The 14,635-nt window shown below is 44.6% G+C and overlaps 1 protein-coding gene across 2 annotated transcripts in view; it reads right to left on the reverse strand.

The window, feature by feature from the left end:
* LOC147092421 (NACHT, LRR and PYD domains-containing protein 3-like) overlaps positions 1–14,635 on the reverse strand; it is a 73,152-nt gene that overhangs the window by 18,746 nt on the left and 39,771 nt on the right. The window contains exons 4-6 of one of the 2 annotated variants that reach the window (XM_085975914.1): positions 8,069–8,235; positions 4,129–4,297; positions 3,959–4,024 (exon numbers count right to left, since the gene is read on the reverse strand). In XM_085975914.1, coding sequence (XP_085832040.1) covers positions 3,959–4,024; positions 4,129–4,297; positions 8,069–8,235 — 402 coding nt within the window. The other variant, XM_085975915.1, reaches the window with a different exon arrangement.

Here is a 14,635-nt window from a genome sequence, read left to right on the forward strand (position 1 = left end):
ATGGCCCATCAAGTGCAAATCCAAGTACTATATCAAAGCAATGAGGGTTTCTGCCTCTATTACCCTTTCAGGCAGGGTGTTCCAGACCCTCAGAAACCTCTGGGTGAAAAAAGTACTCAGCTCCCCTCTAATCCTTCTACCAATTACTAGAAATCTCTGCCCCCTGGTTACTGACCTCTCTTCTAGCGAAATAGGTGCTCCATATCCACACCATATAAGCCCCACATCATTTTATGCACCTCCCTGATAATTTTAGCTGTGGTGGAGGCTTAGCTCCCAAGACATGGCTGCAGTTCCGTAATGACAGCATTGGGGTTGTCAAGGTAAGAATATCACTCTCTTACCCTCTGCTCACAGCTACCCTATCTCTAGCCTCATAACTCACTACACTCATAATAGTACCCAACCCAATGCTCTTCACGCTCCTACAAGCACTGCATCACAAATTACTATATATTCTTCCCCTCAAAGTCACACACCCCAAATCTAACATCTCACACGCTGCATATCAGCGTTCCTACCATGACATGCACATTTTCAAACACCTCACAAGAATGTTATGAAAACATTCTCTTCATTCTTGCAGAAGTTCAAGTGGACTTGAGACTTGAAACTCTCACCAGAAGAGGCCAAGCCTGTCTGCACACACTCTCCCACCGCAGAGAATATGTACTGACCATCACCGGCAAGGTCAGAGCCTTGTCTGCGGTGACTGATATCACTGGAGGAAACGTTTCAGATTTCCTCACACCGTTTCCTATTTTTCACTTTTTACATCTATTTCTCCTAGATACTGTGCAAGACAACCTACAGATGTTTTCACCAGAACAATTAACGCACTCTCTCTCTCTCTCTCTTTCTCTTTTCCAAATTTAATCTAAAATATAACAACTGGCCATCTCTTTCAGTTCAGCTGCTGAAGATGTTGACATCCTTCTGCCAGTAGAGGAACAGGAGGCTAGTCTTCCTGGAGATGCAACATTACTCGAGCTAACCATCGCAAGTAGCATCTCAGATATTGGCACCACAGGTGCTTTAGAGGCTAGGATAGATAAGGGGTCCTTGCATGGTGAATGTGCAGGAGATGTGGATGGATGATTGGGCACGTGCTCACTGGAGGGAGAGACCACATTCTAGCTTTGCTGCAGTGGACTTAGATACTGACTTCGAGGGGCCCACCTACCGAAGAAAGCTGATGGACATATACCAGGAAATGCTCGGTGCACGGGGCAGCCTTCTAGTGCACAGTGTTGCAGACCATGGAGGTGTCCAGCCCCAACTTCTGTAAAGGCTTTGCGCAGGCCTGGAGCCCACTCTGTGCAACACGGGCCGAGTGATCAGCTCCATCAGCACACCAGTGGAGCCCACCATAATGGCACTAATAGGAGCACTGGTGGACTGGCTGCTGGCATCTTCCATGGCAGCTGACGTTGCTGCTAGGAGTGCTGAGGGACAGTCCCAGGACGATGGCCTTGGCTCCATGGGAGAGGCACCTACTGTCCTCTCTCAGGAGGACAGGATGTCTGCTCCCCCAAAAGCCAGTCCACCAGTGCTCCTGTTAGTGTCAAACAGCCACCTGGGCCCACGTCAAGATTCCGCAGTCTGCAGCCGGCCATGTTGAGCACAGGGCTGCTCGAGTTCACCCATCACAGCCATCTGAAGTGTCCACAAGGGTCATTCAGCAGCGTTCCAGCTCAAAAGCTGTAGCCACAGGGGAACTACCCCATAAGAGCACTAGGATAGGGAAACGAGCAAGCAATACAGACACAAAACCGCAATTTCTCTTGCCGAGGCGGGTTAAGTGCGACCGAGCTTGGTGTCGGATGGCGACACCGTTCCCGGCTCCATCCCGCTGTGTGAGAACCATTTTCCATTGATAGGGCTTGTTAAGCCCCACCCTGCGCGGTTCCAGGCCAATTAAACGGAAGCAGGTCTGGTAACGTAATTTCGTGACGTCTCATCTGCCGCTTTTCTTAAAGGACCCATGTCCAAGTATATTTTGACATTTGTGCTGTCAGTGTTCTACAGTATTGAGGTGCTGCAAACACAGACAACCACCGCACAGATGTGCACGGCTGAACCCAGGCTCTCCCTTGACTCTCTCTAATTACTTATAGAGGGATTCACAGCAGGCAGGGAGGTTCTCTTCCCTTCCAATGGGTGGAAGACACCTCCCCAGGACACCAACACAGCCTGGTTGCACATTGCACCGGAAGGCACAAACATGGTTGTAATCAGGAGGACCAGGCTGCAGTGGTGCAAACCCTTCAGTGATCTCAGTAGTGCACGGAAAGTTACTGCAACGCCACACTCAACCTCATCCTGCTGTGACACTCATCACATCTCCAACCATCTGCCATCCCTACCCCACTCCTGCATATCCTTGCTCACACCAACTTACGTTGCACCTCCACCCATCCCTCTCCATCTCACTCGCTACCCCTCACACTCACCCTCATCCTACTGCAAGTATACCAAAAAAGAACACACAAGGGTAGGCACATGGGTGCTTTAGCAAATAGTCATGCGAAGTTTGTGGTGGTATGCTGTGAAACATTGAAATCTTTATTTTCAGCACATTGCGTTCTTGGACAGAATTGTCTGCACCTTTGGAATTGGATAAGTGAGTTGCAGTGAATTGTGAGACCCAACGGTATCCCCCACAGTGCTGATGAGTGTGAATGGAATGGTTTGGGCGTTGTAGAGATGTTAATGGTGCGGGTCTGTGGTCGTGCCAACCTGGCGCATCATGTGGCAGACAGTGTTAAGTGAAATAAATCTGGCCATGGTGAGTCCATCCCTGGCATCCTGGGCAGCAATGTGCTCGAGTGCTGATGCCCTGTGTCCTGTGCAGCATTTGGTTATTGCGGAGCAGGTTGGTGTTGTTGTTAGTGATGCTGGTGTGGCTGGTGCAGCTGGTGTTGGGGCTGATCATGGTGGGATTCTGAGGAACTAGGTGAGCTTTTTTCAAGAGTACCGATTCTGCTGGAATAGGTGGCAGCTGAACTTTAGATGACGGAAGCGATCTGTTAATGGTGAGAGAATTTGCTCCAAGGAGGTGACAAGGATAGGGAGTTTACTCCAAACACTTCCAAACTGCATAAAGTGCAAAAGTGGGTTGCAACTCATGAAGGCTCCAGCATCGACGTTTGTAAAATGAACTGCTGTGAAATGGTAGGTTTTAGAACACTTTTGCATCTGTCACCTACTCACAGCAATGGAGAGTCATTAAGAACACAACATACTTACCTGACATAATACCCGCTCTCCAGGCACGTTGTTAAAAACCTGGTAAAAGGGTAAGTACATGGGGAAATTATGCTTAACTACATTTTAACCAGTTTTTCAGTATTTAAATTGGCTGACCCGCCGCTTGGTGCCGTGCATTCCCGACATCACAGCGAGGCCCGATCCACACTTCAGGCTGGAAATGTGTGTACACTTCTTGTCCAGTATATTGGCCACAGGAGTCCGATAACCTGCTGAAAAACGTGCAGTGCGCGACCAAATATCTAAGCCAATGGTTAAGCACTACACTCACTGGTACATCATCCATTGAGTCATCCAGGGAAGCCCCAATAAATTGATTTTCTCTGCTAATTAATCGCTTTATTAGACCGACTGACAAACTGGGAGTTTGATGTTTTATCCTGGTCAGTGATGTGCACTGGCAGCAATGGCCAATCGCATGAACAGTTGAATAAATTACTGGAGTAATGACAACATCTGCAAATTTACAGATAATCCCAAGCCGGGTGTGTATTGTAACTTCATCCCACACCTTTCAATGACACATTTCAGCATCAATGACAAGTGAAAATGAAGTTGAATGCTGTTTGCCCAGCTGTTGAATATTTCACCCCCAGATTCTAAACATCTCGAAACCAATGTTCAAGTTGAAAGCCTCTGATCATCAGAACCGAAATAATCTGTTTGAAATCATTACCCCATCACCTACCTTTCAGTTGAGTGGGAACTTCGGATAAACATTTTGTGGCTTCCACGTCATTAATTCGAAGGAGACCTGTTTAAATAAATTAGTTTTCATGAAAGCCAATCTGTGCACTACTTTAGTAAAATATGGAAATTTAGATGTGAAGTTGAATTCAGTGAGTGATTTTACTGTACCAAATTCCTGTATTTCTTTCAGTATTTTGTCCAGCTTTGGTACACCATGGCGCATTTTCACAAATGATTCCCACATTGTCCTTTGGGCCTGAGAGCCTTTCTCCATCACTAGATTTAGGAGAAGTTTGGAACTGTCCGCCCGGTTTCTCTTTGTGAGCTCAATGACTTTCTGTAAAGAATAATAATGAATATATTGATGAGCGGAGAGAAAGATTAATTTAGCCCCATACTCACCATGTCTATTGAATTCAATATGTTTGATTCCGTTCAACAGCAGGACCATGATAATTCATTTAATTGGCGTGAATATTAGTTACAGATTGGTTAATCTTTTGACACTAACTTCGCCAGTCTGTTTGACATGGATGAATGACGATGTACAGCAGAATATTGGGCAGCAGGTTATAAATCCTCAAGCACACGTATTTTACTCCATCTCAGGAAATGCAGATACTCTGAGGTCCATGAAATTTCAATGAATCATGCAGGGAGTTATTGAAGTGGTGGGAAAAACCGCTTCTCCATGGGAATATGCCAGTCTATTTTACCTAGAAGCTCTCATCCTGCTAAGACCATGTAGACCCCACCCCACCAGGGACTGTACTTCATGTATTTAATCTCCACACCTCAATCTCCCCGCATTAATCTGAACACAGCTGTCTGACTCCATCCAATGCTGTCAAGGGGAATCCTGAATATCTGCTCATTGACATCGCCACTAATTAACTGTGGTTTGCTTATTTATACTTATTGCTTCTGCTGTAGCAACAATATGTTCTCTCCAATAATTTTTTCACTCCATGCTTATTTCGATAATACACATTTTTATTCAAAATACACCTATTTTTTGAGAGGTGTTCTGGACACATCAATGCTTTCGATACTGGACGGGCTGCCACACATTCAATTCAATGTGAATTGGGGATGACCATTGGTCTCGTCTGAGACTTGTATCATGTGTCTGGGTTAGTCCTTACGGTCCAAGGTCCACAGTTCGATTGTTTTAACTTTTCAAGCATTCATAAGACCCAGATAATGATCCACTGATCTGTTTTTTCCTGTAAGTTGATAAATTCAGCTCTGTGACTGTGGTTTATAATGGAAGGTCCTAGGTCCTAGTATGACCCGTCCTGCCCTGCTCTGACCCCACTCCACATTATTCGTTCATTCTGATGTTAGGGGGCTCAATACTGCTCAGTCTTTTGTGGTCTGAGCAATGCTCTGAGCAAATATTGGCCATGAATGGGAATGTTTAGCCTAATTTGATAGGGGGACGTGAACCAGGATATAGAATTAGAGAGGACAAGCAAGTTGTATCGTGCATTGCGAGATACAGATAGCCCTAGAATATGAAACAATCCAGAAAGAGGAGGAATTACAGAGGAGAGATATGCAAAAATACTAAGGCTTGTTTAGAATGCATATACATCAATGCACGGGGCATGACCAATAATGTTGGTAAGCTGCAGACATATGGGTTATGATATAATAGCTATATGGAGTCCTGCCTCAAACAAGGGGAGGCATCAGAACTTAACATTCCTGGACACAGTGAGTTCAGGGGGAATATGGAAGAAAAATATTGCGGTGGGGGACGGTGACATTTGATTGGGGAATACACATCGTAAATGCTAAGGAGAGATGGAACTCCTGAAATGTTTAGACGTGAACATTCTTGATTAATACCTTTCCAGCCCAACAAGGAAGGAAACAGTGCTTGATCTATTTATGGGCAATGAAGTGGGAAAGCGGAGCAGGTTTCAGTGGGACAGCATCTGGGGAACAGCGATCACAATGTTATTAAGTTTCGGTTAGTAATGGAAAGGGACAATGAACAATGAACAATCTAAGGTGAAGATGCTCAACTGAAATTGGGCTTACTTCAGTGAGGTGTAAACGGATCTGTTGAATTGGAAACAAAGATTGGCAGGTAAAACAGTATATGAGTAATGGGAGGCATTCAAAGCGGAGATATCACAGGTACAGACCAGCCCCGTTCCTATGGGGGGGGGGGGAGAAGGGCATCCAAATCTAGAGCTCCCTGGATGACTAATGTTATAGAGGTTAACATTAAACAGAAAAAGTTGGCTTATAATAAATGTCATATTCATAATACAATAGAGAGAATCAAGAAGAATAGAGAAAGTGCAGAGGAGAACTGAAACCGGAAATACGAGGGGCCAAGAGAATGTATGAGAAAATATCATTGGTTAATGTAAAGGTGAATACTATAGTCATTTGGTAAAGGTTAATCAAACAAAAGGTGGGGCCGATTAACAACCAAAAAAGACATCTTTTGTGGAGCCAAAGGGCATGGCTGAGGTGCTAAATTAATACTTTTCATCTGTCTTCACAAATGAAGAGTGTACTGACAATGTCACAGTAAATGAAGACATAATAGAGAAATTGGACAAGATGCAAATAGGTAAAGGGGAGGCGCTTAAAATATTGGCAGCAATTAAAATATAAACCCTACCATGTCCGGATGAAATGCATCTTCAGTTGCTGAGGGAAGTAAGGGTGGAAATTGTCGTTGTTTTAGCTACAGCCTTCAAAACTTCCAATCCTCCTTGAACATGTGAGTGGTGTCAGAGGACTGGAGAATTGCCAATGTCACACCCCTGTTCAATAAAGAGGAGAGGTATCGCATCTACAGGCCAGTTGGCCTAATGCCAGTGGTGGGGAAACTGTAAGACCATCATACAGGACAAAATTGTCACTTGGAAAGACATATGTTAACAAATTACAGAAAGCACCAGGGATGAGGGACTTCTGTTACATGGACGGGATGGAACTCTCTGTTTAACACCCCTGATCTAGGTGTATTAATTAGGACACTGTCAGTAATTCTTTGGTATCCCGTGCTGAGAACTTGCCTGGATTGGTTAGTATTCAGACTCCAATCTTTTCTACTACTAGGTTGGAAAAGTTAGGAACGTTCTCCTTGTAACAAAGAAGGTGACCTAATAGGCATATTAAAGATGATGAGAGGTTTTGATAGAGAAGATAGAGAAAAACGATTGCCTCTGGTGAGTAGTTCAATAACCAGATGTCATAGCTTTAAAATCATTGAAAAAGATCTAGAGGGAGGATGAGGACAATTGTTTTCACTCAGAGTTGTCAGAATTAGGAACGCTGTCGCTGAAAAGATGGTGAAAGCTGATTCCATAAATAATTTAAATGGAGTTGGACAAGTACTTGAGGATGAGGAACTTACAGGGCTATGGACAAAATGTTGGAACTTGGGTCTAAGCAGGACTATTATTTCAAAGAGTGAGCAGAGACACAACACATCGAGTGGCCTCCTCCTGTGCAATACTTTTCTGTGATTCTACTAACTATAGCTGTATAATTTGCTTAAACATCCTGAGGCTCCTCATAGAACCAACAAGTTGATTTAGCTCTGGTATCTGAATCAATATAAATTGGATCATTCTATTCGGTTGATCCTAAGCTCCCCACAGGTTATTTTTTGATTGCTTGCGCTGTTTGGGTCCAAACCTGTTCACTGATTTAGCATTTTCAAAAAAAAATTAGTTTCATTTTGCAGGCACATGGTTATCTTCTCACAGTTCCTCGATTTACTTTAAGTAGTTTGTATATCAGTCAACTCATGAACTTCCATCCAAATCCCGTCAGTTGATTCCTGCCTTTCTGTTTCCCAGTACTACTAAAAGTACAAGTTCACTTTGAATTCAGCCCACAAAGGGTTATATCGTAACTGGTATCTTAACCTTTCTTTGTACAGATACTGACAGATCTGCTGGGTATTTTCACTTCTGTGTTGTTGTTTCAGATATACTCCATTAACAGTTATAATCCTTTCTTTCCTATTTGGCCTGTTTCTCTTCGGTAACATTATATGGTTCTAAGATCTGACATCCTGTCAGTTTTGTGATGTTTTAATAATTCAAACTCATTCTGTGTCCCTCCCTCTTACCCCATGTTCTTCTCCACTGAAATGCTTCTCGTATGTTAACGACGAGCTGACTCCGTCCACCCCTCCTTCAACCGCATTTTCCAGTCTGTCCCAGTAGAATTTCGTCAACTGGAAAAGCTTGCAATCGTTGCACTTTGTCAAGATCTCAATGATTGAAGAGTTCGGATCTGTGAACACAAATGGAGAAAACTAAACACATTATCCACTTTATATCCAAGCTGCAACATTTCCTCTTATACCAAATGGCTGAAGCCTCCTGCGATCTATATCGAACACCTTGTGAAAAACCACATTCAACGCACTTGCTATATCTCGTCGATCTACAATTTCAATTCTTTAAAAAAAGTTTTTAAATTTTTCAAACACGATTGTCTACAGCTAATCTGTTCAAGCCTCCCCTGATCATTCCCTTTATCTCAACGTTCACTAATTCAACCTTAAATTACAAATCCGAGGAGTCTGCTCATGACTGCCATAGACTAAATGTTCCAGTTACCCGATTTTTCCTCTCTCCGCCATTGTTGAACAGAGACATTACTTAGGCTCCTTCAGTGTTCAAGTATATTGCTTATATCTAAAGAGAATTGAAAAATTGTGGAGTCTCTCTCCTATCTCCTCTGTGACTTCCTTTAACGTCCTGGAATGCATTTTCTCGGGGGCCAGTGACTTATCCACGTTGCAATTTTTCTAAAATCCAAATCCTTCTCTACAGTTATCTCTAACTATGGTCCCACATCTTCCTCTATTACACCTACATTCGCACTACCAAAATCATGTTTAGAAACTAAAGAAATCACATGGTATCTCCACAAAACTTCATCCTTCACATCTAGATTCCCACTTCGCCCCGAGTCCTCCAGCCTTGAATTATTATATCACTTCATATTGACCCTGACTTTTTATATTTTCCGTTGGCCTTGTCGCATATACCATTTTAACCACCCCCGCCCTATCTCCCTTTGCACCTTGCTACTACATTTTCAACATTCCTAATGATTTGCTGCAGTATTGAGTGCTCTGGTCTGATTTTGGGATTGATGCAATCCAGCTATTAATACAGCAAACAGCAACAATTTTCTCTCGCTGCTGAAAGCGTTCTAACCACAAGCATTTCTCTCCTAGTCCTGTACAAACGTCGCAGAGATACTGGACTCCAACAGTCTTGCTTTTAGCTTTCATATGTTTTGGAACGATTTTTACATTCACACACATAACATTCAGTCGATGTTGTTAATGCTCACCCTAGTTTGTTTCCCTTTTGAAAAAATAAATAAACTAACTTTATCGCTCATTACTTCAAAATCTCCCTTCTTTTTTCCTGGTAATATCTTTGCACTATTTCATAAATCTGTTGATCCTGCTCAAAAGAAGTTGTAATAATTAAACTCCCTTATATACTCAGATCAGGATTTCCCCAAACTCCGGACATTTCAACTGATTCTCTTTCGCCTGCTGCATCCAGCTTTTCTGAAAACCATTATTCATGGTCTGTTCAGATCGTGGCCGTCCCTTCCCTTTTCCCCGAACTCACTCTAATATCTTAAGGCTAAAGGGATCAAGGGATATGGGCAGAAAACATGGACAGGGGTACGGAATTTGGATGATCAGTCATGATCACATTAAATGGCAGAACAGTCTCGAGGGGCCGAATGGCCAACTCCTGCTCCCATCTTCTCTGTTTCTATGTTTCTATGTCCCAACAACGTGAATCCTTCTGTGCTGCTCCAACATTGAAGTCACACGTTGACTGCCGCCTTAAGCAGACCAGTGCAAAAAAATCCAGAAATCACCCACTTGATGCCTTGTTTTTCAGTCTATTGTCTGACATTCAATTACCTCAAAATATTTCTCATACCAGGGCAACGTACTAGCCGCAACTATCTCAAGCTGATTCACCTTCGCTCCATCAGAGGTGGGGCTGCTCATTGATGATTGCTCAGTGAGTTTACCTCTGTTGGTAATTCCTCAGATAATGAAATAGTCCATGCCCGCATACAGCAAAACATGGATAACATCGAGGTTTGGGCTGATAACTGGAAAAGAATATTCGAACCACACAAGTGTCAGGCATTGATCTTTTTTTCATACCTGGGATGTGGGAGTCGCTGGCAAGGCGGGCATTTATTGCCCATCCCTAATTGACCTTGATGTGGAGGAGCTGAGCCACCTTCTTGAACCGCTGCAGTCCCTGTGGTTAAGGTAATCTCACAGTGCTGTTAATGGCGAACTTCCATGATTTTGTTCCAGCGACAATGAAGGAACGGCGCTATACTTCCAAGTCAGGATGGTGTTTGATTGGGGGAAGTAGGTGATAGAGTTCCTGTGCGCCAGCTGCCATTTTCCTTCTAGGTGTTGGAGGTCGCGGGTTTGGGAGGTGCTGCCGAAAAAGCATTGGCGAGTTGCTGCAGTGCATCTTGTAGATGGTACACACTGCATAAAGGATGCACCGATGGTGGAGGGAGTGAATGTTTATGATGGTTGATGCTGTGCAATGAAGCGGACTGCTTTGTCTTGGATGGTGTCGAGCTTCTTGAGTGTTGCTGGAGCTTCACTCATCCAGGAAAGTGGAGAATATTCCATCACGCTTTTGACTTGTGTCTTGTAGATGGAGGAAAGGCTTTGGGGATACAGGAGGTGAGACACTCGCCGCAGAATACCCAGCCTCTGAGCTTCTCTTGTAGTCACATTTTTTATGTGGCTTGTCCAGTTAAATTTCTAGTCAATGATGAGCCCCAGGATATTGCTGGTGGGGGATTCGGCGATGGCACGCCGTTAAATTTCAAGGGTGGTTGTTAGATTCACACTTGTTGGAGATAATCATTCATTGGCACTCCTGGGACCCGATTATTACCTGTCACATATCAGCGCAAGCCTAAATGTTGTCGAGATCTTGCTGCATGTGGACATGGGCTGCTTCATTATCTGAGTAGTTGCGAATGGAACTGTATACTGTGCAATCATCAACGAACATCCCCATGTTTGACATTATGATGGACGGAAGTTCATTAATTGAAGCAGTTGTAGATGTTTGGGCCTAGGCACTGCACTGAGTAACTCCTGCAGCGATTCCCTGGGGCTGTGATGATTGGCCTCCAAAAAACACAACCACCTATCTTTGTGCTCGTTATGACTACAGCTCGTGGAGAGTTTTCCCTGTATCCCATTCACTTCAATTTTACTAGGTCTCCTTGGTGCCGTGCTCGGTCAAATGCTTCCTTGATGTCAAGAACAGTCACTCTTATCTCATCTCTGGAACTCAGCTCCTTTCTCCATGTTTGGACCAAGGTTCTAATGAGGTCTGGAGCCAAGTGGTCCTGGCAGAACCCAAACTGTGCATCAGTGAGCAGGTTATTGGTGAGTAAGTGGTGCTTGATAGCACTGCGACGACACCTTCCATCACTGGCTTATGATGGCAAGCACACTGATGGGATGCTAATTGGCAGAATTGGATTTGTCTTGCTTTTTGTGGACAGGACATACCTGGGCAGTTTTCCAAATTCTCGGTTGGATGATAATGTTAAAGCTGTACTGGAACAGCTTGGCTAGACATGCGGCTCATGCTGGAGCACAAGCCGTCAGCACAACAGCCGGGAAGTTTTCGGGCCCAAAGCCTTTGATGTATCCAGTGCACTCAGCCGTTTCTTGATATCACGTGGAGTGAATCAAATTGCCTGAAGACTGGCTTCTGTGATGGTGATGAATTCCAGAGGAGGCTGAAGATGGTTGTGAACGCTTCTGCCTTGTCTTTTGCACTTCCGTGCTTGGCTCCTCCAGCATTGAGGATGGGAATATTCATGGAGCCTCTTCCTTCCAATAGTTGTTGAATTGTCCACAAAAATTCACGACGGATATGGCAGGACTGCGGAGCTTTGTTCTGATCCGCTGGTTGTTGAATCGATTACTTATGTCTGTAGCATGCTGTTTAGGTACTCATGCTACTGCTCCTGGCATGCTCTTCTGCACTCTTCATTGAACCAGTTTTGGCCCCCTGGCTTGATGGTAATGGCAAAGTGAGCTTTACGCCTCATCTGGTGATGATGGCATATTCTGGGACATTAGCTGAAAGCTATGATTCTGTGAGTATGATTTTGACAGGCTGTTGCTTGCCTATTCTGTGGGACAGCTCTCCAAATTTTGACACACTTCCCCAGATGTTAATGAGGCGCACTTTGCACGGTCGACTGGGCTCGATGTGACTTTTTCATGTCCAAAGCCATGTTCTTTAAAAACCTCTGGAACTCTTCAGACACAAACTGTGGTCCATTGTCAGAGCAAATCTGTTCAGGCAGCCCATTTCTGGTGAATATGGTTCGTAAGACTGTGATAGTTTTTTCTGTGGTGGTTGGGGACATTTTTATTACCACTGGCCACTTTGAATGTGCATCCATCGCAATTAAAAACATCGAATCCATAAAGGGACCAGCAAAATCAATGTGCACCCTTTGCCATGGAGATGAGGGCCACTCCCATGGATGTAGAGGAACTTGTGGTGGGGCGTTTTGGGCCTTCTGGCATCCTGTACAGCTCTTGGTCATCATTTCGATTTCTCTATCGATTCCCGGCCACCAAACAAACGCTCTGGCTAAGTTCTTCATTTTTACCCCAACCAGATGACCCTGATGAAGCTCATTGAGCACTCTATCCGTCAATTTAGGTGGAATTACTACTCTGGATCCACACATCAAGGTCCCCCTGCACACTGACAGCTGTTCTCTTCTCGGCGAGAATGCTGGCAGCAGTGGTTCGCCATGTGTTGGCCATCCCTTCACCATTAAATCATAGACCCAGGAGAGTGTCGGGTCATTTCGTGTTTCCTTTTCTATGTTTGCATTCATCACAGGGAGTCATTCGACTATGGTCGAGTGGAATAACTCCACTGGATCCACCGCCAGTTCTTCTTCCACCGTCGGTAACGGTAGGCGTGACAATCCATCAGCATTCCCATGCTGTTTAGTTCCCTTATACTCGATGTCTTAGTGGTGTGCCCCTCGAAAAAGGGACCACCTCTGCAGCCGTTGTGCCGTCATTATCGGTACGCCCTTCTGAGGGCTGAAAATGGAGACGAGAGGTTGATGATCCGTTAGTAGTGTAAATTTCTGACCGTGCAGGTAGTGATTGAACTTCTTCACCCCCCACACCAGGCTGAGGGCCTCTCTGTCAATCTCAGCGTAGTTACGCTCGGCTGAAGTTAACGAGCGTGACGCAAAAGCTATCGGCCTCTCTGAACCATTAAGGAATTTATGTGACAGTACCGCCCCAATGCCATAGGGAGACGCATCACAAGCCAGCCTTATCGGTAGTGATGGGATGTAGTGAGCCAATACTTTTCTTGAAGTGATTAGGTCCTTACACTGCTGAAAGGCCCGCTTACATTCATCGCTCCATTTCCATGCTACTCCCGTTCATAGTAGGGCGTTCAATGGATGCAGAATTGTGGACAAATTCGGCAAAAATTTATGGTAGTAATTCACCAATCCGAGGAATTACCTCAGTTGTGACACATTTTCAGGCGCTGGAGCCATAACTACCACTTCAATTTTGTCAGGGGACTTATGCAACCCCTCTTCATCAATCACGTGGCCACAATACGATATCTGTTTCTTAAAAAACTCGCACTTGGGGCGGTTGGCTCGCAGCCCATGTTCACGTAGTCTAGTGAGCACCTGCTTTAGGTTGGCAAGGTGTGCACTGTCATCTTCACCTGTCACTAGGATGTCGTCTAAGTAACACTGAGTCCCCGGAATCCCTTGCAGGACTTGTTCCATCGCTCTTTGCCAGATCGCCGGAGCTGATGCTACTCCGAATACCAGTCGATTATACTGGTAAAGACCTTTGTGAGTGTTTATCGTGAGATACTTCCTAGAGGATTCTTCAACCTCCATCTGCAAATATGCTTGTGCTAGGTCAATTTTTGTAAAATGCTTCCCGCCAGATAGTGAGGCGAAGATATCTTCTATCCTTGGAAGAGGATATTGTACTGTGTGAAGGACTGGGTTCACCATCAACTTGAAGTCCCCACAGATGCGAACCTTCCTTGGCTCCTCAGACCTTTTGCTTAGCGTTTTCTTCGTGACAGGAATGATGGGTGTCGCCCACTCGCTCCAGTCTACCTTAGATAACACGTCTGCATGCTCCAGATTCTCCAGCTCTGCCTCGGCGGCTTGGGCGAATTGCATATGGTACCGGTCTTGCTTTGAAAAACTTGGGAGTTGCATTCTCCTCTATTTTTATCGAGGCGGTTACACCTTTAAGAGTGCCCAGTTCTTATTGAATTACCTCTTTGGCATCAGCTAAGATTGTTGACAATCGTCCAGAAGTGACGTCGTCATCTTTTTTACCCGCCACCGTCAGTGCCTGAATGGAGTGCCAGTCTAAACTTATCTTTCTGATCCATTCACGTCCCAATAACAGTGGTCCACCATCTTGCAGAATGTAGAGATACAATTTCCTTATTTTCTTGCCGTTGTATTCGACAGGCACACTTATTTTTCTTCTGGGGTATACTTTTCCACCGTATACATCCTCAAGACAATGGATGTCTCTCTCAAGGGTATGTGTGAGAATAGC

The sequence above is a fragment of the Somniosus microcephalus genome, unplaced genomic scaffold, assembly GCF_052327205.1.
Source record: "Somniosus microcephalus isolate GS21.2 unplaced genomic scaffold, FLI_Smic_1.0 unresolved_chr2, whole genome shotgun sequence".
Taxonomy (NCBI): domain Eukaryota; kingdom Metazoa; phylum Chordata; class Chondrichthyes; order Squaliformes; family Somniosidae; genus Somniosus; species Somniosus microcephalus.